Source organism: Blastocystis sp. subtype 4, assembly GCF_000743755.1.
Source record: "Blastocystis sp. subtype 4 strain WR1 chromosome Unknown seqid_0017, whole genome shotgun sequence".
In the NCBI taxonomy this organism is placed as follows: Eukaryota; class Bigyra; order Opalinata; family Blastocystidae; genus Blastocystis; species Blastocystis sp. subtype 4.
In genome coordinates, this window is record NW_014569530.1 from 53721 (window position 1) to 74671 (window position 20951).

At 40.1% G+C, this 20951-nt stretch overlaps 12 protein-coding genes across 12 annotated transcripts; 3 read left to right on the forward strand and 9 right to left on the reverse strand.

The window, feature by feature from the left end:
* Positions 1-790: 790 nt before the first annotated feature.
* JH06_1009 (hypothetical protein) lies at positions 791-2258 on the forward strand (the record flags this gene model as incomplete). The annotated part of the gene is given in 7 exon segments (XM_014674095.1): positions 791-883; positions 904-1219; positions 1250-1390; positions 1421-1819; positions 1882-1994; positions 2010-2177; positions 2208-2258. The coding sequence occupies 7 exon segments, from the start codon at positions 791-793 to the stop codon at positions 2256-2258; spliced, it is 1281 nt and encodes a 426-aa protein (XP_014529581.1).
* JH06_1010 (phospholipid scramblase 1-like protein) lies at positions 2151-3337 on the reverse strand (the record flags this gene model as incomplete). The annotated part of the gene is made up of 5 exons (XM_014674096.1): positions 2151-2432; positions 2463-2740; positions 2768-2894; positions 2924-3060; positions 3091-3337. The coding sequence occupies 5 exons, from the start codon at positions 3335-3337 to the stop codon at positions 2151-2153; spliced, it is 1071 nt and encodes a 356-aa protein (XP_014529582.1).
* A 1088-nt stretch (positions 3338-4425) lies between these two features.
* On the forward strand, positions 4426-5515 carry JH06_1011 (hypothetical protein; the record flags this gene model as incomplete). Its single annotated transcript, XM_014674097.1, has 9 exons — positions 4426-4507; positions 4574-4671; positions 4700-4771; positions 4801-4896; positions 4925-5041; positions 5072-5155; positions 5237-5316; positions 5347-5434; positions 5465-5515. The coding sequence occupies 9 exons, from the start codon at positions 4426-4428 to the stop codon at positions 5513-5515; spliced, it is 768 nt and encodes a 255-aa protein (XP_014529583.1).
* A 501-nt stretch (positions 5516-6016) lies between these two features.
* JH06_1012 (hypothetical protein) lies at positions 6017-6670 on the reverse strand (the record flags this gene model as incomplete). Its single annotated transcript, XM_014674098.1, has 4 exons — positions 6017-6128; positions 6159-6397; positions 6422-6596; positions 6627-6670. The coding sequence occupies 4 exons, from the start codon at positions 6668-6670 to the stop codon at positions 6017-6019; spliced, it is 570 nt and encodes a 189-aa protein (XP_014529584.1).
* A 1126-nt stretch (positions 6671-7796) lies between these two features.
* Positions 7797-10592, forward strand: JH06_1013 (helicase Sen1-like protein; the record flags this gene model as incomplete). The annotated part of the gene is made up of 12 exons (XM_014674099.1): positions 7797-7906; positions 7937-8921; positions 8952-9047; positions 9078-9130; positions 9160-9357; positions 9389-9470; positions 9501-9637; positions 9668-9788; positions 9819-10007; positions 10039-10301; positions 10332-10547; positions 10568-10592. The coding sequence occupies 12 exons, from the start codon at positions 7797-7799 to the stop codon at positions 10590-10592; spliced, it is 2475 nt and encodes an 824-aa protein (XP_014529585.1).
* Positions 10593-10624: 32 nt separating this feature from the next.
* Positions 10625-11327, reverse strand: JH06_1014 (hypothetical protein; the record flags this gene model as incomplete). Its single annotated transcript, XM_014674100.1, has 5 exons — positions 10625-10838; positions 10873-10954; positions 10989-11100; positions 11134-11195; positions 11228-11327. 5 exons carry the CDS (start codon positions 11325-11327, stop codon positions 10625-10627), a joined length of 570 nt encoding a protein of 189 aa, XP_014529586.1.
* A 147-nt stretch (positions 11328-11474) lies between these two features.
* Positions 11475-13390, reverse strand: JH06_1015 (ATPase; the record flags this gene model as incomplete). The annotated part of the gene is made up of 10 exons (XM_014674101.1): positions 11475-11978; positions 12008-12122; positions 12152-12256; positions 12287-12363; positions 12388-12519; positions 12549-12588; positions 12640-12789; positions 12820-12884; positions 12914-13015; positions 13046-13390. The coding sequence occupies 10 exons, from the start codon at positions 13388-13390 to the stop codon at positions 11475-11477; spliced, it is 1635 nt and encodes a 544-aa protein (XP_014529587.1).
* Positions 13391-13496: 106 nt separating this feature from the next.
* JH06_1016 (hypothetical protein) lies at positions 13497-14379 on the reverse strand (the record flags this gene model as incomplete). Its single annotated transcript, XM_014674102.1, is given in 7 exon segments — positions 13497-13586; positions 13617-13736; positions 13748-13772; positions 13828-13937; positions 13968-14042; positions 14076-14211; positions 14243-14379. The coding sequence occupies 7 exon segments, from the start codon at positions 14377-14379 to the stop codon at positions 13497-13499; spliced, it is 693 nt and encodes a 230-aa protein (XP_014529588.1).
* An 856-nt stretch (positions 14380-15235) lies between these two features.
* JH06_1017 (hypothetical protein) lies at positions 15236-16020 on the reverse strand (the record flags this gene model as incomplete). The annotated part of the gene is made up of 2 exons (XM_014674103.1): positions 15236-15347; positions 15377-16020. The coding sequence occupies 2 exons, from the start codon at positions 16018-16020 to the stop codon at positions 15236-15238; spliced, it is 756 nt and encodes a 251-aa protein (XP_014529589.1).
* A 951-nt stretch (positions 16021-16971) lies between these two features.
* JH06_1018 (hypothetical protein) lies at positions 16972-17883 on the reverse strand (the record flags this gene model as incomplete). Its single annotated transcript, XM_014674104.1, has 6 exons — positions 16972-17043; positions 17075-17239; positions 17270-17353; positions 17386-17638; positions 17669-17790; positions 17821-17883. 6 exons carry the CDS (start codon positions 17881-17883, stop codon positions 16972-16974), a joined length of 759 nt encoding a protein of 252 aa, XP_014529590.1.
* Positions 17884-18083: 200 nt separating this feature from the next.
* On the reverse strand, positions 18084-18808 carry JH06_1019 (hypothetical protein; the record flags this gene model as incomplete). Its single annotated transcript, XM_014674105.1, has 6 exons — positions 18084-18161; positions 18192-18504; positions 18537-18597; positions 18641-18657; positions 18694-18749; positions 18785-18808. 6 exons carry the CDS (start codon positions 18806-18808, stop codon positions 18084-18086), a joined length of 549 nt encoding a protein of 182 aa, XP_014529591.1.
* Positions 18809-19555: 747 nt separating this feature from the next.
* JH06_1020 (methionyl aminopeptidase-like protein) lies at positions 19556-20584 on the reverse strand (the record flags this gene model as incomplete). The annotated part of the gene is made up of 5 exons (XM_014674106.1): positions 19556-19713; positions 19744-19841; positions 19873-20225; positions 20255-20359; positions 20390-20584. 5 exons carry the CDS (start codon positions 20582-20584, stop codon positions 19556-19558), a joined length of 909 nt encoding a protein of 302 aa, XP_014529592.1.
* Positions 20585-20951: the final 367 nt, after the last annotated feature.

The window sequence follows — 20951 nt, forward strand, 5'->3', positions numbered from 1 at the left end:
GATAATGATGATTGTGCTGATGACAGTACTTGTCCAAAGGATACTCCTGTTTTGTATTGTTGTATGTTGAAGAATGATTGATAGATGTCCAAATGGTGAATGTGTAAATTTCATTTCTCAATGTCGATTACAGAAATACCTTTGTGATGATGGTTAACAATGAGATGTCTTCTGAAATCTAGAGAAACCAATTCGGTGTTGGAACAATGAATGTGTTGCTTCTTTGAATGAATGTCCAATGACAACGGGTTGTCCTTCAGATACTCCTTATCGCTGTATCACAGGAGAATGTGTTCAAGTATTTCTTTGTATTTCATCATCATTCAGAATCCATCACAATGTATCTCTCATGTCTGTAATGACTCTTCCCTTCTCTGTTCTAACGGGTTCTGTACTTCATCTCTGGATCAGTGCTTCACAACACGGTTGTGCCGATTTTCAGAACCTCAACGTTGTCGTAGTGGTGATTGTCGAGCTCATAATGTCCATACAAGTCTATCACTCTGTCCGTAAGTATCCTCGTTCACTTTCATTGGAAGGATTTCCTTATTCTGCCCCTCGTTCACTCCCTATTTATGTTCAGATCTCTCTTGTGCAGTTCATCCTTTCTATTGTCCAATGGCTCTGGACTGTCCTGAAGGATACTCACTCTGTCGTGATGGCACCTGTACTTCAGGTTCTTGTCTATATATGGATACTTGTCCACCTTCACGACCTGTCCGATGTAAGGATGGGTCGTGTGTGCTGTCGCCTGAGGATTGCGAGCAGGATCGGGAATGTTTGTTAGAGAATGAATGTGGGAATTGAGGAGTGGTATGAAAATCAGATCAGTGCTTTGATGGATCATGTGTGCATCGATTCGAAGACTGTCCCTCGATGGAATGTGACATTCCACTTATCAAGTGCTGGACAGGAGAATGTCTTATGGCAAATGCTTGTCCACCTCTGCCTTCATGTCCGTCAACAGCTCCTGTTCGCTGTGTTGATGGTCGGTGTGTGAAATCAGCTACTGTCTGTTCAACAACATCACTGCCTTCTTGTCCTCTTGGCACTTATCTTTGTCCCACAGGTACTTGTCAAAGAGAGTGTCCCGCTGTATCAGGATGCTCAGTGAATGAAGCGATGTGTGCTAATGGAGAGTGTGTGCCTCTTCTTGATTCAGATCTCACAGGGTTGACCAATTATACAGATCGATGCTTCTCTTCTACACGTGCTGGAAGTAAGTTAACTCTGTTTGGATTGTCTGTAGATGGAATTAGTGGTTCTATTGAGACATTAGATGAGATCATATCACTGACAATCTCTCCATTTTTTGATCATGAATTCACTATGATTGTGAAGGAACGAAAAACCCGATTGCGAGTGGACGTACCATCAGGATTACTATTGAGTTGAGAAATTGAGAGAAATTGAGATGTAGAAGAAGAAGAAAGTCTGTTAGATTTGGTTCCATTCAGTAGGAGTGAATTGAAAGAAACGATCAGAGGATTAACTTATTCTGTTTCTGAGATGTTCATTTTCTCAGCTTTTTCTGTCAAGATTCGAATTCCATCAGTTTTGACAGTTTCAGATCCTGTCACATATCTGGATCGTGTCTTTTTGATTCCCCTCACGGTTATGTTCAGTGGAGAAGACACAAATATAACTGTGAGTGAATGGTGTTTGGGTCAGTATTCTGATGGAAGCTGGAGTTGTGTTAGTGAGATTCAGCTATCTAGTAATGGAGAGTATGTGAGTACAGTACCAAGTACAGGAAGTTATGCAGTAATGTATCGAATTCCCGTAGAAGTGAAGTCTGAGATTAGTGCATATCAGCGAAGTCAGGTAAAGATGAGGTAATGAATGAGACGTAGTTGATAGCTACTTTGTTGGTTATTATAGTGTATTGTGTGATCCTGATTCCTATGGTCTATTGCTTCTGGAGACTGTCTCGATACAAGCGGAAACTGTTAATGGCAAAGAAGATGCTTCAAACGAATGTGAGTGAGGATCAAGTGACTAAGGATTAGAGAGAGCTGACTCAGCAACAAGTACGGTGGTTCTCAAATCCAATGGCTATGAAACAGTTTGTATATTTCTTTGCAGGAGACGAAAACAAGGGAAGGAAGGAACAACAGTTGATTCGGAAACAAGAAGAAGAGATTCAACAATTAGAAGAAGAGATTCAACAAGCTCGAGTAATGAAAGGGGGTATTGATGATGGATAGATGTATCTTGCAGCACATAGAATGAAAGATGATAGTTATCACTGTTTGTAACAAACAAATATAGTCATCAAAGTCAAACGAGGACGAAGATGATGATGAATCATTGTTTTTGTGTTGCTCAAAGTACATGATATTGATCAAAAGAGTGGCAGCTAACAAAAGGATACGCTCATGAAGCGTAGAATCAGGAGGGAATGTGACTGTGAATGTATCAGCATTGGTAAACTACACATCACAATGTTCTATTTCTCTCACCAGTGAACGTGCCCAAGTATCCCACTTTCGCTTAATTGTTCCTGTAGTCCCTGTACGATGATTCGTAACGTTATAGACAATCTCATTGCAAGGACTCATAGGCAAGAAACAGAACTCACCAGGCTGACAGCAAGAGCCTTGAATGGACATACATTCCACCTCCTTATCATCAGTGATGGAAAAGTTGTGGTCGCAACAATTGAAAATATTCTTCACACGACCACAAGACTGTTCGTTTGCATCGAGAATGTGAATCTCTGGTGTGTTCAAGCAGAAGACTATTCATGAGGAGGATTCGAAACAACTACATTGACAGGTGAAAGGACGATGCATCTTCACCAACAGGTTATTGTCAGGTCCAAACAGATTCATCGTAAACTCACGGTTATTTCCCCACATCGCTCGACTGCAGCAATCCGAGTCTTCTATAGCCTAGAGTCGAGATAGGAAAGAGTTGGTACATTCATGAAAGGAGTTTGGTTCATTGGAATCTCATCATCCTCACTGTTGACCAGGAAGATGGCAAACTGTTTGTTGGAGTCAATGTCCGTAAAGATTTGCCAGAAATCGACATTCTCGATCACACGCACCGCAGGGACTAGAAATTACTTTTGAGGAACTCTCCAACACTTCATAAGGTAATCTAAATGGGACGTCACTTGGGGTTGCATCGGAGGAGGTGCTATCTGTTGCATAGGAGCAGGTACCACCTGTTGAATAGGAGCCGAGGCTACAGGTTGAACAGGAACGGACATTGGGGCAGCAACGGGCATAGCCATGGGCACAGCAGTCTGAGAGGTATAGGTTGTTTCCATGTTGCTCATCAGGGGAGCACTCACGCCTGAAGTTTGGTCAACGTTATAGACGAGATTCATAGTATAGAAAAGAAATAACTCTCAATGGCATGCCATGGAACCGAATACTCAATTAGAGAATAGACTGGATTTTGGGAATTCCTATTGACCTTATCAATCTTCGTAAAACCAAAGTGTTGCAGTTTAGAATACGATATGAGGGTTCTTTTAGTTTCTTTATTGCTTTGTTGTGTTTTCTGCTATCCAGTTGCAAGTAGTCATTTCTGTACGTGAATTATTTGGTAGCTTGTGGGGATTATGATATGCCACCAGATGACTGTTATGCTTTCGCGTGCAATGAAGCAACAAACGATACTTGTCTGAATCTGCCGACTTCTTCTCTTCCTCCGTACTTTACGAGTACTGATTCATCACTTGCTTCACATGTAGCTTTCAGAGCATCTATTGCTTTTATGGAAAATTACGAGTTTCGTTTAAGGGTTGTCATCTATGCGTACTATAGCTGTATGATGCCTATTTTTAATATAGATGCCTAGTAGAAGTGATTATTATGTTTTATTAATAGTGTTTACAAGCCCTTACTTCGTAATTCTACTGTATATACAAATGGAACCTATATTGATTCTGAATTCCGCATTCTCAATATGACACCGCTTCGTGATGATCTAGAATACAACCTGGATTTAGACTGTAAAATCAAGCTATCTGAAAACGAAACATTTGAAGTTCTCAACATGGATCCAGAAAAGCAGATGTGTATGGTAGATGTGAATGGAGCTCCGGTTGATTTATTTGGGATTATCCGTCAATTGATTGGCTATATATCTCCTTCCCTTGATGTGATGTGGATTGGTTCTAGTGGAAGTGATGGTTGATGTATAGATGAAGATAATATTACTTTATCGAATGAGAGCCTGGATCTTTTATCATCAAGATTTCCAACGAGTTTGAATATGACTCGAATTGCTGATACAGGCTGTTCATCAGTGTGGTGAAGTGCAACACAGTTTCGTGTGAGTTTTTCTACGAGATTGTTATTTTGAGTATGAAATCACTGTGATGTATGAATTATGTGACCTATTTCTTGTTTGTTGTTTCCCTGTTTCTCCATTTCTTTTAGTCATTGTCTCTTTTTCTAGAGTTGGTTAATGGTTGTTATAACTGACAGCCTACATAAGTTAGCCAGACTCAACTATTTTAAACATTCTCCCGATGTAGTTGTTGTAGGAGGTAGATGTGAAAAAAGAAAATTATGAAAAGGAAATGGCTTTGTTGGGAGATGTATCTGTAAAATAGCTGCACAAAGTGGGCTAGTTCCTGTGAGCATTTCGGTTGACCCTTGTCCTCCTGTGTATAGTGAGGAAGATAAGCACAACTATGACTGGGTTACACGTGTAATTACTTTCTATTTCTATGACATAGACACATTGGCGAGAAGGAGATGCAACAAAACCATCTACTTGGGACCCACATATTGTAGATGCTGGTTGCACGGTATTGGTAGAGAGAGGATGTGATTGTAGGCAATGGTATATACAACCAAACCTGTTTATCGTAGTAAGCAGCGGTTATGGGAATGCAATTTTGAGGGAGCCCTTCAGAGTATTGAGATGGCGCGTGTATGGATGTGATTTGAATTTCAACTAGAAAATGCATGCTAATCGATTTGTGTACATTTCGACGAACTTTATGCCTCCTCTTGCTACTCAGGCCGAGCGTGAGACGAAGAAACGAGCGGAAGAGGCGTTGATGGAGTATAGCAAAGTTGGATTGGATGAGAGTGGTGATTAGTAGATGTCTTTGTCAACAGATTCACCAATTGGACTGAGTATCCTAAAACCAGGATGGATTTATGGAGGTGATCGCATTTCTAGTTCTGTAATTGGATTACTATGTCATTTTCTCTTTGATTGGGACTGTAAGAAACAGGCAGGAATAGGACATGAGTTTGACAATTAGCCGCCACGTAATGTGAGTTCGATCAGTGTCCAGACTCTGGCAATGGCAGCTATCTGTCAAGCACTTGACCCAGGCCTTTCGTAACATAGCAATAACTGTATTATTCCTAGAAATACTCTCAAACTCTATAATCATCAGATGCAGATTTACAATGATCCAAAAGCTCGACATTGGTTGGAAAATATGGCAGAATGTATGGTAAGAATCTTCCTGGGGTGTAAAGAATAGTACAATCGTAAACACGCCTCTTGTACAGCCTATGATTATGAAGCATTCTAATTCGCGCAATTCTTTTTGAAATCTGTTTGCTAACGATCCAACACTTTTATCACACTAAGCGGATTCAACTTTATCTACAGTCGGTCTTTCTTGAGACGTAGTTGGTGAAGCACTTCGTTCACGTCGATGGTGATGACTTCTGTGGCTACGATCTCGACTATCACTACGACTACGACTGCTGCTGCTACGACTGCTGCTACGACTACGACTGCTACTACGACTAGGACTTCGATCCCGACGACTGCGATGTCTTCGGTGCTCGCGACTGTCACTCCGACTATAGCTGCGACGATGATGTCGCTCATAACTGCGGCTCCGACTGCGGCGACTACGATAACGACTACGACTTGGACTACGGCTGGGACTGCGATCCGAATCGTCTTCAGGTACATTCACACGTGGAGGAGGAGGATTGCGACGACCATCTCCTCGTGGTCCCATATCTCGTTCTCTCTCTTCACGAGTGTATCCCCATCTAGCAATGAGTCTAGAAATACTCACTTACCGTCCTTGAGGGAAACAACGATAGAACACCGCTTGAGAAGGGGTCATCAAATGCATGAAGTTACAATAACCACCACGCGTGCATTGACCTTCTTCATGTTGACGGCATCTACAGATAAGAAGAATGAAGGATAATAACCGTGCTTCACGGAAATCTGTGACAGGAGAATACTCCACTGCCAGCGGTCTTCCTGCATAGTAACGACCTGACAAACCTTTGAGGGCTTTCTCAGCGTCTTCTTCATCCTCAAACTTGACATACACATTGCCCAACATATGGTCGCAGATATTGTCGCACACATGAAGTTCTTCAATTTTGCCATAAGAAGAAGACAACTCATCGTACACTTCTTCATAGAATTCATCAAATTGCTTCTGCTATCCATAAAACGAACCACAAACAAGTACAATCATATCAGGAGTCGTTGCATTACTCGATCCTAGAGGTGCAACCTTCGGATTGTGGTACATCTGTTTAATCAGGATTGTCTGACTAAATGTCGGTCTGTTGTGCTTTCGGGTGCAGCGATCTCCGTGCCTGCATGCTCCGATCTTGAAATAGAACGGACAGTTTACACTAACGTTAAAAAACTCCAGATATAATTACCGATCCTCTTCCGTTCCATAGACACGTACTAAGTGATCAGCCATAAAATATACAAATTCAAAGACTGAACAAATCAAATTTGGTCGAAGAGACGCTTTTCATCGTTATCCGAGTGCTTCGAGAATTCCATGAAATAACCGTTTTCGCGCCTTAGGTGAATGCTTTCACAACCTTGTTCTTTTCGTTCACAGATCTGTAACTGACGTTTGATTACCGTTATGGTTCTTTCTGGAAACACAATTGATGTATAGAGAGGTGATGAAACGAAGAATACACAGAGAAGGAAACGGGAATTGGTTTCAGAGTGAACTATGCAATTTAGAACTAATGAATAGTGAGTCCTCTACTCTATCGAAACTAGGGAAAACCGATAAAACCACATCAACTGTGAGAACAATAAATGGAAAAGCGATTTCGGGATCGCTACTATCCAAATTGAAGGAACAGATCGCAGAGAAAGAGAAAGAACGGTATAAGTAATAAATTCCATGTAAAAGCTAGATTAGAATTGAAGGCTGATCGAGAGAAACGAAAAGAAGCGATGCCGGTGAAACATTCAGTGTTCGATTGTATTTATTTGATCATATCTAGTGTTCGCAAAACAGTAACTAAGCCAGTGGATCCATCTTTACAGGAGAGTGCATCAGTCTCTCAACGTGATAATGACACCTATATTTCCTTGAAACAGGCTCTACAGAATCGCCTGTATGATGTACTACTTAATTGGAATCTTTTCTGCGATGCGTATTCGTTCTCATTTTCTTTCACGTAGACAACCTCTTCCGATACTTCCTCCATCATTTCACAATGTTGAAGAGTATATTCGTCTCTATCTTGGCTTTGTTCTTCAAGAAGTGCAAGCTCAAGCTATTAAAAGTTTAAATCCGTATTATTCGATCATTTGAATTAATTAAAGGAGAAATCGCCGTCGTTGCTCGATCTCGTGGTGTCGTTATGATGCTCTCGAGAATGAGTTTTTCCTCTTTTTAGATTCAACTACACCAATTCAAACAGTTATTAACAGTTATTGTATTGTTGTTCCCTATCTTCAACAAGATGCCGAATCTACCGAATCCGCTGAATTTTCCTTTGAGAATGGTAAACCTTGTTTTCACCTTCCATTCTTTTTCGGAATCATGAATACTCAGGTATACGTGCTGATTCTCATTGATGCAACAGACTGGTTCGGCTTCAGCTCCTATTAAAGTACGTGCTGACGTATTTCAACTTGTTTCTCATTTTCCTTCTCTCTTTACATCTCTCGATCACAACACACCAGTGTCAGAATGAATTTCTTCATTCATATTTAGTGTATGTTCGCTCTATCCCTTAGTCCAGCTAAGTACTTCACTACGTGAATGGGTATCTCTCCTCCTTCTTCACTACTGTGTTTATGAACCCTCAGACTCTCGTTCTCTCACATGGAGTCGTTCTTCTCTTCCTGATGAGATTATTGTAACCAATGCACCTCAGTCATCACGATCTCATCGAGATACCAGTCCTTCTCTTGGGTTCATCCAGCAGTTCAACTCCTCTTCTCGATCGAATCCATGCGAGGCTCTTCAGAACCGTTCTGTGAATGAGGATTTCCTTCAATTTATCTATCCTACTGAATTCGCAGATTATCGTTTGCCTCTCAATCCTCTCCTTGAAGAGGTTGTGAACATTCGGCCAGGTCTCTATCGATGTGTTTATGCAGGTGAAGATCCTTCCTTTCTCCAAGATATGAATAATAACCCAGACAGTATATATGTGAATGGCACATCGCCTGGATCTCCTCTCACTGGTCAAATACCATGGTCTTGCTGTTCACCCATCTTCATCACTCATCTCAGAGACACATACAATAGAAGTCAACTCTTTGCAATCGAATCTGCGCTATACAACACAAAATCACTTCCAGTTTCTCATTTTACACTAATTCAGGGACCTCCAGGAACCGGAAAAACCCGTACTCTACTGTTACTACTGAATGTCTTGCAAAACAAACAATTCGATGCCTATTACGAGCAATTACGTTCGTATGTCAATAATATGCTGTTTTCCAGCAAGTCCACTTTTCTGGCTTCTCTTGATGGACTTAACAAAGCTCGAATTCAAATGAAAGAGAGACTTGTGAAGCCGCGAATCCTTGTTTGCACACCGTCAAATGCTGCCGTGAATACGATCATTGATGGAATCATGTTTCATGGATTCACTGATAATGCTGGAAAGCGATACAACCCATCGATTCTACGATTGGGATCTGGGACATCCCGTGATCACTGGTCTATATCACTAGATTACATTGTGGAAGTAGATTTAATAGGAAAGAATGAGCAGTAGGATTTGAAGAATGAGGAGGCAAAAGAAGCGAAGAAGGAGTCATTAAAAGAGAACTTACGAGATATCAGTGTACAAATAGATCGTCTCTTTATCACAGTGATGATAGAAACAGAACTTGATATATAGTTGAAACGTCTTGCAGCCCAATATAGCAATCAAGAATTACAGTTATCCAAAGAGTAAGAATAAATGATTGAGTTGATGATAGGTACTTTAACTGTATTTCTCAGTTAATTATGCTATTTGAAGAGAAAGATCGTTTGTTATCATTTAGTTTTATTTATAACAGCGATCCTAACAATGTAAAAGACATTCAAGGATATCTCGTCAATAATTATGATATTATTCTTACTACACTTTCAAGTAGTGGTTTGGCTGCATTTGATTCAGATTATGTGAATCGAAAGTGACATTGATCATGTGCTCTAATTCTCTAGTTTTTCGACTCTAGTTATTGATGAAGCGTGTCAAGCAACAGAAGTATCCACATTAATTCCGTTATTGTTGAATCCAGAAAAAGTCGGTATTTCATTGATGAATGAAATCTAGTGTGTGTTGATTGGAGATCCAAAGCAACTTCCTGCTACGGTTATTAGCGAGAATACTCAGAACAATTACAATCTCAGTCTGTTCGAGCGTCTGACTAAGAATTTTCATTTTTCCTATCTTCTTAACACTCAGTACAGGTAATTATGGGATCTGTCTGAGACTGCTAGATGTCATCCCAAGATCATTGCCTTCCCCAATATATGTTTCTATGAAGGAAAATTACAAAATGGAGAGAATGTCCAAGGAGATTCCTATAGCCATCAGTTTTATGAAAGTGACTTTTTCCACGTTTGTGTTTTCCCGCCACTTGATGTTTAGCCAGTTGTTTTTTATAATTTGTGTGGTGAAGGAATTCAGGAACACAAAGATGAATTAACCAAATCGTATAGCAATATATACGAAGTTCGGTTTGTACTCAATCTCTATGATGCATTCTTACGGATATATCCACATTACAAGGCTATTTCTGTTGTTGTACTCACTCCCTACAATGAGCAAAAGTCTCTCGTATTTTTGTCATTCATCAAATCATCCGTAGTTTGAATCAATGATTGCCTCACATCCCAATGAGATCATTCGTCGACTGCAAGTATTTACAGTGGATGCTTTCCAGGGCAAAGAAGTGGATATTGTCTTCTATTCGACAGTACGAACTGGAACTGCCTATGGTGTTGGGTTCGTTTCGGATATTCGTCGAATGAATGTGAGTTTCACTCGTCCTCGATTCGGTCTGTATGTGATTGGCCAAGAAACGAAATTGCGCACAAGCAAGTATTGGAATCAGTTTATTGAATACACGAGGTCCGGATGGAAGGGAGAGGTGATATATAGAATAAATAATCGAATCATCAACATTACCGATGTAGATATGAATCTGGAACATGCTATTAAGGAGAATATCCGTTTGAAGTGTGACGATAATCTGTATTTAGAGTATCAGTCAAAGCATAAGAAACTGGCATTGTCATTGTTTGAATCAGTGGAAGATGCTTATGCTACAAAGGAAGGTCGATATTCTCCTGAAGTTATGATTCCTCCGATGAATAGGTGTAGATGTTTGTTTGAAGACAATGCAAGCCTGATCACTTTTAAACAAACACATAATAAAACAATAAACACACAACTCAGAATCTTTTGTGCTGACCATTAAAACCTCCACGGTTCCCTCCGAATGAGCCACCACGATTACCACTGAATGAACCTCCACGATTGCCTCCGAATGAACCTCCACGGCCACCTCCACGATTACCACCACGTCCTCCACGACCACCAGATCCACCACGACCTCCACGCGCTCCTCCTCTCGCTCCTCCTCGACCTCCAGCAGGCTTCTGTGTTCTATGTGAATCACAATAACGAACAGAAAACATACTCGGTGAAACGAGAAAGAGGAAGTAATTTCATTGGATTAATGTATACCTTGTCACCACTCTTAAATGAGGAGGGTTTCACACCTAGACAATGAGAAATTCACACATCGTAACAAACCTTCGTCACACTTCATGGAGAAATGAACATCAGAGATTGCTCCAAGGATTTCATCGACTTTTCCAATCTTTGTTTTATTCTCCAGATACAGAGGAGCGTTGAAATACGGAATCTACGAGATCATCCACATCTGAACAAAAATCACCATCTCGTTGGTTGACTTACAAAGAACATCACCCTCACTCTCATGCATCACATATCCCATCTCTATAACTCAGAATTGGAAACAAAGAACCAACCAACAACGCGTTCTGGAGGGCCTTCATCAAAGTCTCTTCTCCCTCCATTAAAGCCTCCTCGACCTCCACGGCCACCACCGCGTCCACCTCGATAACTCATTTTGTCCGTATGTAGTAAGAATGGTATAGATGAACCTCTTGAAACTACCGTTCAAATTGAAAGAAAACCGCGGTTCACATCTTTTCTCGCCATTCTAATTCATTTGAACGCTCTATTATCGATTCTTTGCTACAACAAAAAAAAAGATCAGAATCCTAAACCGAAAGCATTTCCTACAGCAGACGTGCGCGTTTTCGTCTCACTAGCACGTCTCTTCACAGCATCAATGTATTGCTGGAGTGGAGGAACAGTTACACTTTTCTTTTGACGAATGCAATTGGATACCCATGCTCTTTCAGCGATCTCGCAACTGTCACGAATATCACGACCACTCATTCCCTCTGACATTGAAGCCAGTTGTTCTAACTCCGAATCCGATAGTTGTTTGGCATATCGACTAAAGATCTGTTTTCGTGCTTCCGCATCAGGTAGACCAAAATGGAGCTGAAGGTCAAATCTACTCAAAAGTGCAGCATCCAAATCTTGTTTCCGATTAGTGGCACAGATAAGAATACTTCGTTTTGTGTTCACGCTATCCTTGTTGAGATTACTGTTGTCGAATCCTTCCAGGAATCGAAGCATCACAGATAACAATCGTCGTGTCACTTCATTCATTTGGTCATTATCTCGACTTGTAACGACTGCATCAATCTATGGTCAATATAACTTATCATTTTCACCTCATCAATAAAGATAATACAGTTATCAATCTCATTGCAGAGTTGGAGAATGGCATTCAAACGTTTCTCACTTTCACCATAGTACTTGTTAACAATACTCTCAAGAGGAATATGTCTACATTACATTCAACTGATTCGCATTACACTAAGATGATATTGCTCTCTTGAGCAATGATACGAGCAATACTTGTCTTTCCTGTTCCTGGAGGTCCTTCAAACAGTAACGAACGAGGTAAAGGACAAGTATAGCTGCAATTCAGAAAAACCTCAATCAATCACTTTTTGCGTGTCTTTCTAGCAATCTCCCGATACTTCTCTGGATACTTAATGGAGAGGATAATCGTATCTTTAATGTCCTTTCAATTAGAAGGTAAAACTACGAGTACTTGTTTGATCTGATCATATCCAGCAATCTGATCCCAGATATCTTCGTTTTCATCTGTTTGCGACCCTGATAGAGTAGATGGTGTATATACACCAACTCCCATGGATTCTAGTCGACTGATTATTTCCTGAGTAATCAGTTTTATAATAAGCTTACAGCTGTTCGTGAATTTTCGGCCTCAATCGAAGTAGCATCGCTATGAGTCATGATTACTCAATACACTCACTATTGACATTTCATACAATACTCAAAGATATGAGAAATGATATCATTGTCACGTTTGCTAAAGCTGTTGTCGGCAAAACTAGACTCAAAGAAAAGTGATTCCACATACAAGGAAATACGACCCTCACGTCCATCAAAGAGAATTTCAATAGATCGTTTTCCATCTCCATATCTATCCATAATATCTACTACAGAATACTACATAAGAGAAATGGACGCATAACTATTGTCTTGCGTCACTTCTTCAATGGATACTTCACCATCCTCCTATCATCATAATCATTCCAGATATCTACGTGAAGCATAGTTATCAATTCAGACAGAAGAGAGAAGACATTTACATAACTGGAGAAGCTAAATGACACCATAAGAACACCGTTATCATTATGATACGATATCTAAATAATGGGAACATACGACAGCAATACGGGAAAGGAACGAACACTTGGATAGTTCTTGCGAATTGCTTCTAATCGTCCTTTCAACTCTCTCATTTCCTTTGCATCTCGAGGATCGTTCACATATCCCATAAAACCAGCGAATGTTAGTCCGCCAAGAGTAAACGAAGCTCCCTTAAAGAAGGCTCTAGCCCTTCCCTTGTTGCTGATTTCCTTTACAGCAACCTTCGCTTCGTTGGCTGCCCGTGAGATTGCAAACGTACGACAACTGAGTGACGCTGCTCGAGAGAATCCTTTTTGGAAAACAGGGCGGAACACGTTTCCATGTACAGTAGCACCGACACCTCGTGTAATTCCAGTGATGAATCGCTGCATCAAAGTGATTGTGATTATCGAACAGATCCAGAATCCACTTCTATTTACATTATAGTTCCTAACAAACACTTCTGATAACAGAAAAGTAAGAAAATTCACTTAACTTTTAAATCCGAGTGTTTGCTCTCATCCTCTCTTCACAACCTTTCCAAATATTTGCAAGATACTCCATATTCGATTGGTATTGCAAAACTCCCTATTCTTCACTCAACTCCACTTCAACTACATCCATTTGTACTACAAGATCAGCCAATTCTTGAGACAATCGATCAATGGAATTGGTAACTCGTTTGATCAGAACCTCTTGTCGTTGTTCTTGAGGATCTGCAACATGAATCAATTTCCTCTAGTTCATACCCTGCATGAAATGAGTGACAAAATTCTAACCACTAACGATTCAATGAATCAACAAACAGATAACATTAAAAGAACATTACTTTGCATAGGCACTAACATACTCTACATTGCCATTCTTATCTACACGAGTCTTCTTGATCTGTTTCAACTGCTTCTTGCTCATCTTCTTCAATTTATTGGTATCCCGAATCTAGAAATCGCCTCTACTCCACAATTCTACCGTTTGCACCTTCATAGACTTGATCTCATTCTGCTCTCTGCGAGCCCTTCGTTCCTCAATCTGTTGGCGTCTTTGCTACATACTTAATTTCAAATGATCAATATGTACCCGCTTTTCTTCAATACGCCTTTCGGTAATACTTTTCTCCAACTCTTTTGTTCGTTGAAGCCGTTTTCTCCTTTCTTCCTTTTCTTGCCAAGAAGTTTTGATTTGAAGTGCACCATTCGTTGCAAACAAGGAGAATCTATTTGTTATACTTCTATTCGATTCTTTACTTTTGTTCGTGCTTCTTTCGCCAAACTTTTCCTGCTGCACCAATTCCTTGAGGAATCACTGTTTTCTTCTCCTTCTTTTCCACACTTTCCGTCTTGATTTGATCGTTTTGGATTCCTTCAGCTGAATTGTCGCTCATTTGGATGGCTATTACGCACAATTCTGAGAATGACCGAAATTGGGTCTTGATTTGTCTTTTTTAGATCGAATAATGGGGTTGAATTTTGTCAATTTGTGGATGATTCCTCTTGTGTTTCTCTTGAGGACGAGTAGCTGTTATTACTTGCGTGTTATATTGATAATAGTCTTGTACAACAATGCCTTGAATGACACATTACTTCTATCCTTGTTTTGTCACTATTAACCGAAAGAAACGAACACTGTTGAATAGTTTGTTTATATCAGAGGGGTTTAAAGTGGAGTGCGTAACAAGGTGTAGTTCCACTTATCTTCACTGTTCTGCAAAGCAGATAGGAAAAACCAGTCTCATCACTAAATAGAAACCTTTTAAAGAAGGATCGATTATTCTGTTGTCGTTGGTGCTATATACCCCCTCTTACTACCCATAATGAAAAATATTGTTTTCGTTCACATTGAATTATCTTACTCAAATCGTTTAGTTAAACAAACAAGAATGTTATTCTATCAGTGACATATGGATCTTCCTTAAAACAGAACGAGATACAGTTACATCCATTCTTGACTGGAATGGAGTAGACGCGAATGGAAGTCTTGTAGCGATCGACGAAGGAAGTGTGAGAGATGCAACAACATGAGATGGTTTAGGGGATCCAAGATGAAGAGGTGGTCGTTTTACTGCAATCACATCAGCTAACTTCGAAAAATACTGAATGGATTCCTAGACTGATATACCCAACAAACTTCTACTTGTTTCTCTCGGAAATTAGAAGCAAACACACTCGCCAGATCCACTATCGAAGTATTCGCTGCTTCTTGCAGGAGCGATGATCTACAGTCAAGGCAATCCTTCATAGTTACGATACACATCCTTCTAATAATGAAGGAGATTCTGAAGACGAATCATGAATTTGTGGGAATTGACGAAGTTGTGTGCGAACCTGGTCAGCAAAAGCACGCTGGAGATTCCTATTATCACACCCTCTCTTCAGTCCTACCGTTTCATTAGACGAACCTTCTCATTGCTTACATCTTCCCTTGATCGCTGTTCAGGACGCGATCGAAGCTCAATCAGCTCCTTCTTCAGTTGCGTACTCTCACGTAATAAGGCCTTAGCTTCATTACGTTTCTTTTCCAATGCCTCTCGAAGTTGCATCTCATCGTCGCCAGTGGTATTCATACGTAACTCCAAGGCCTCCTTCTTCTGAACCAACTGCTCGAGAAGCAATGTTCGGGCATGTGTCAGATCCATCACCTCTCTTTGCAGCACAGAAGCATGATCTTCAGCCTCCTTCACAGTTCGTTCCAGCATTTCTTGTCGTTCCTTCATTGCCTGACTTGAGCTTGTTTCCAGTTTCTCTCGCAATGACTCTGCTTGGGGAGCAAGAGGAGCAACAGGACTATCTGATTTCTCACCTGCTGGATTCACAATCCCTGTTACAAAGAAATCACTAGTTGTCACAATTCGGATGTTTTTCTGTAAGTGCAGAATTCGAGACAATATATTCTTTTGGGAAGATGGAGCCGCAACCGTTTCTTCAATGAATTTCTGGATACTGGCCTCATGATGATCAAAGACAATAGAACACAAGAGAGATTTCTGAGGACGAGCAAGCGTTGTAATATGTTTAAAGACATCCATACACTCTTCTCGTAATCTCTTCACAGAGTTCCATAATGCATGATTATCCAAACAAGTTAACGATGAAGAAGACAAGACATTTGTATCTCCTTCAACATGGATTGAAGGTGTACCTAAATAACCATCAGCTTCAATCCGTTGACAAAGTGAATCTACCTTCTCTGAGAGAGATTGAATACCAATGAATGTATCCTGAAGAGTTGTACAAAGAGAACGAATGCCTTCAAGGAGTGATTGCTGAGATGAAGTCTCAAGTGCATCTTGCTGTATAATTTCTTTCTCATTTACTCGGAGGAGACATATTAGTAAGAGTAATTGGAATTCCATTTCCATACAGTCATAACGAGTAATCAGTATGTTATGATTACGACGCCAGACAAGGTCTCCCTTTCCTCCTTCTGTCCGAAGAAACCCTTGGAATACAGCAAGAGAAGTGACTTGTTCTCGAGTAATAGACCAGACTTCCGTCTTTACGACTCCACGAGAAGAATCAATCACATGATAGAGGAACTGAAGAAGAGTTTCAACAGGAGTATGAGAGTCACTTAAGAGTTGATTGAAGGTGGATGGAGAGATACGGGGATTGGAGAGAATCTGCAGATACTGCTGGACAACCGAGAGTGTCTGTACGACATAAAGAATACACTTAGAATAGGATGATACAAGTGGAAGAGATAATGACAGTGAATTTGATTGGAGAAGAGAGTGATTGCGATGAAGTACTTCGGAAGCGAGATCCCGAAGTAGAATTAGATTCGAATAATCAACGAGTTGGGTAGTAAAGAAGTGAGCGATAGAAGGAAGACATTTCTGCACCACTTCGAATTGAAATGCCAATTGCTGTTTCTATCTATGAGACTTGTTACAGGGAAATACTTCTGCTTGAATAACACCCAATGAGATTTGATTCTGAGTTAGTTCTTCAGTTAGCATTTGAATTCGTTGGGATTGCTATAGATCATCAATATTCATCAATTTGACATCTTCACTAGTTACTGGAGTTGGATATTCCGGCTTTCGCAACTAGATTTCTCAATCGTGATCAAATCACTACCTGATAGGCATATTCTTGTTCTAATCGTTCCTTCTCTTGGAGAACAGACTGAAAAGCAAGAGCGATATTCTGTAACATATGTTCCTTTTCATCCAACTGCTGTTTGTTTCCTTCAATAACTGTACTGTATTCACGAATCAGATCTTCGTCTAATTGTAGTAATTCCTATATATTACTTTCCTCCCATTCATTGACTCTCGTTTTCTCAGTCTCTTGTTTCAGTGTCTCAATTAATTTTGCATCATCTTCCGACATTATTGGTGTTGCTGCTAATTGCGCCTATAACTCAGTGAACGTCAAACGAATATCACTTTTAGAGAGTCAATTTCGGTTCTGTACTGTGCGCACAGCTGACTCAGTTCAGATCGTTCTCCATTCTCAATAGAATGGAGTCGAGTACTCAACTCCTGAACTTCCTTTTCCAAAGATTGTCGATCCTGTTCACTCTTTGAGTACAATTTTACAATAACTTCCTTCAATTGCTGATTCTCACTTTGAAGCTGAATCAATTTTGCTTCATCTTTGGATTCTGACGAAGAGTTATTCAAGAGTTCATAGAGCCTTCTATCTCTCAGATTCATCAAATACATATACATATTCTCTCCTAAAACAGATTCAATTTCTCTTTCCAGACCTGCTATTCTCTTTTCACATGAAGATAACTCCGTCTGCATTTGAGATTGCTGGATTACAGCTGCATCTCGTTCATCTCGTACCTACATTGATTACTTATCCCACATATCTACAAAATCTAGCTTCTTCTTAAGAAAGGAATTCTCCTCTTGAAGAATCGATAATTCCCCTGACATTGGGCTTCTTTAGATGTGTAACAAGCACTGAGAGGAGAATGGGAAGTAATACGAATGTGATTCTGACTCCGATGACAAGAGGAATACCACAAATCCAGGCTATTTTGATGATTGGATCAACAGTTCTTTTCTCTTCATTTCCTTAACAACATTTATTCGTTCGGCAAAGTCAAACAAACATACTCTATAAATCGATTGAATTACTGTTGTGCTATCACTTCTGTGATCACAGGATAACGGGGAACACCCTTCTCACCATTTGCATTGGGGAGGATCCACTATCCATTAGTTCACAAGCCAACCCTCACTTTTTCCCAATTTACTTTGGGACGAACCGTATGTCGTGTCTTATCGACTTCAGCAAAAGAACTGTCAGCCAATACCTCCATAAGGAAGGAAGCATCAACTTCAAAACTCTGAATAGCGGGAATAAAAAGAAGCAGAGGAACAGGAAAATAACCTTCCACATCCATATAAGGACGAAGGAAGGTATCAAACGAAAGATACTTCTCTGAGAAAACAAACTCACTAATCTTTATTACAAGCAACCGCAAATACAGTTTAGGAAGCAATGAGGTTCGGATCATTCGCTTTCCAAGTTCTGAAGAGAAATCAGTGTAACTACACAATAATCCGGTTTTATTGCATCTTACAAGACTCCATTAAGAACATATCCACCATCTACCGCTTTGGCACCATAAGGGAGACGATGTTCTACAAGTAACCAAAAGAATGAACTTTCAACGTTTTCTTTTACCTCTCTTATTTGAGTTTCTACCAATAATCAACAAATACAACGATTCCACCTACCTTGGTTCTTCTTCCACGATTGTTGCAGGAACCAATACATATGTAGATTTTTGTTCCTACCAGGATCAGATCTATCTATTGAACAACTTACAGTCTTCTTTCCTTCTTCACTCATCTTTTTTCTGTCTTTTATTCTACTTATCTCTAACGATATCTTTTTGAGAAGATTTTTTTGTGCTATTTCATGTCTTCCGACAAGAATAAGTCGTCTAGTGTCGATGAAGAGTTGAGAAGAATGGCAATTGAAGTGAACATCGGGAATTGGAGATAATGACTAGAGCCTTATGAAAGAATCTTCCAAGCGACATGAATTGGCTGAGCTTATTGGGTCTGAAGCGTATGCTGCTGTATTCAATGGCTTAAGATTTGATGATTAGAATCGATATTGTCCGGGAAAGACGGATCAGGGATTCGTTCGACGGCAGTTGATGCAGTACTTTTCTTTCTCTCTGATTTAATCATAGTGTATTAGGACATAACAAACGATGGGTATTGTTGTAGTTACAATCCATAATATGTAGGAGGAAGAGAAGTGTTGGGCAATAAAGAAGAATATGGAAAAACTGGATAGAGAGTTAGACTAAGTTTGTGTTGTCATTCGTAGACAATCACGGAAACGACCTTCTCCTGTGGCAGATGACAAATACAAGGCCGAAAAAGAATATTGGATGGCGAAGAAGGAGAAGAAGTTTGCTGAAGCGGAGGAGAAGCCAGATAGTCTTTTATTTCCTACGATTGCTAGCTGTACATCAAGTGATGAAGAGAAGGAAGTGAAAGTGAAGCATAAGCATCGACATCGTCATCACCATCACAAACATAAATCATGTCCTATTTGTTTAAGAAACAGATAAGAATACAGAAACTATGTAACAATCTCACCACCCTCATCTTTAACAATGATCGTGTGTTCAAACTGAGCACAACGACCGTTATCCTTTGTCGCCACCGTCCATCCATCTGGCCACACAAATGTCTCACCACTTCCTTCTACAAGCATGGGTTCAATGGTGAAGACCTGATCTACGAATTATTACAACGCTATTTCCCTACTCTTCACCATCTTTCCACCATAGTTGTTCTTAAAATGGAGAATGTACGGCAACATATGCATATATCGGCCAATTCCATGACCACAATAATCCCGCACTCTATTCCGTAACCATGCCAAAAAATAGGTACACTCCAAATCCGTTACGAGTAGCAACCTCTTCAATCACACGGCCAATCTCGAAATAATCCACTCCAGGTTTGCATATCTTGATAGCCTCCTCCATAGCCTCTTTGGTCGTTGCAATCAATTTCTTTCCCTTTTCATCCACATTTCCACAAGCGAACGTCCGACATGTGTCGCCATGCCAGCCACGCACATACATCACCAAATCCACCTTCACAATATCACCATCGACAAGTTCGGTGCTGTCGGGAATAGAATGACATACAACCTCGTTTACACTGATAGCCATACTCTTCGGAAAACCACCATATCCAAGACAACTAGGATAGAATCCCAGACTCATTGCATATTCGTGAGCCTATAATAATTACCAATCATCAGTACTACCGTTTTGTCAATATAATCCAGTGTTACTCCAGGCTTTACAAGAGTTCCAGCAAACTCACACACCTTCCGAGCGATTCTTCCAGCGCTACGCATTGCTTCAATTTCCTAAAATTCAATAAACGGAAAGATCCCTACATAATCGTTTAGAACAGAAATCTCTGTTTGAGTAGGTTCATCTTTTCCAGTACGCACGTAACTGGGAACTATCATCTCAGGTGGGTATGTATTCATTGGGGATACAACTCCCTTTGTGATCAAACGACGACTGGATGTAGAAAGCAATCTGGATAATGGCTTCACGATACTAGCACGGTTGATCAAACCCAACATGACTAAAAGAACTCTTATTGTGAATGGTTTCTCTGTTTCCACATTTGAAGAAATGGGATATTCTCAATTTAGCGAGTGATATACATTAATAGCATATATATGGAGTCTTTATATGTGTTACCATCCTATCTCTTAAGAAATAAATAAACAATTACAACATCCTATAAAAGCTATTTCGAATCACTATAATTAAGGATCATATAATCATAATGGGCCCTTTATCCTTTTCTGGACAAGTAATCTGCCATTTGTTGTTAGAATGTTCAGTGCTTCCAGAAACGTGTTCCAGCGTGTCTCCCGGATGGCCATGAGAAGTGGTGTCTCTCAAATGAACATGGCTACCACTGCTTCTAAAACCTATAACAAA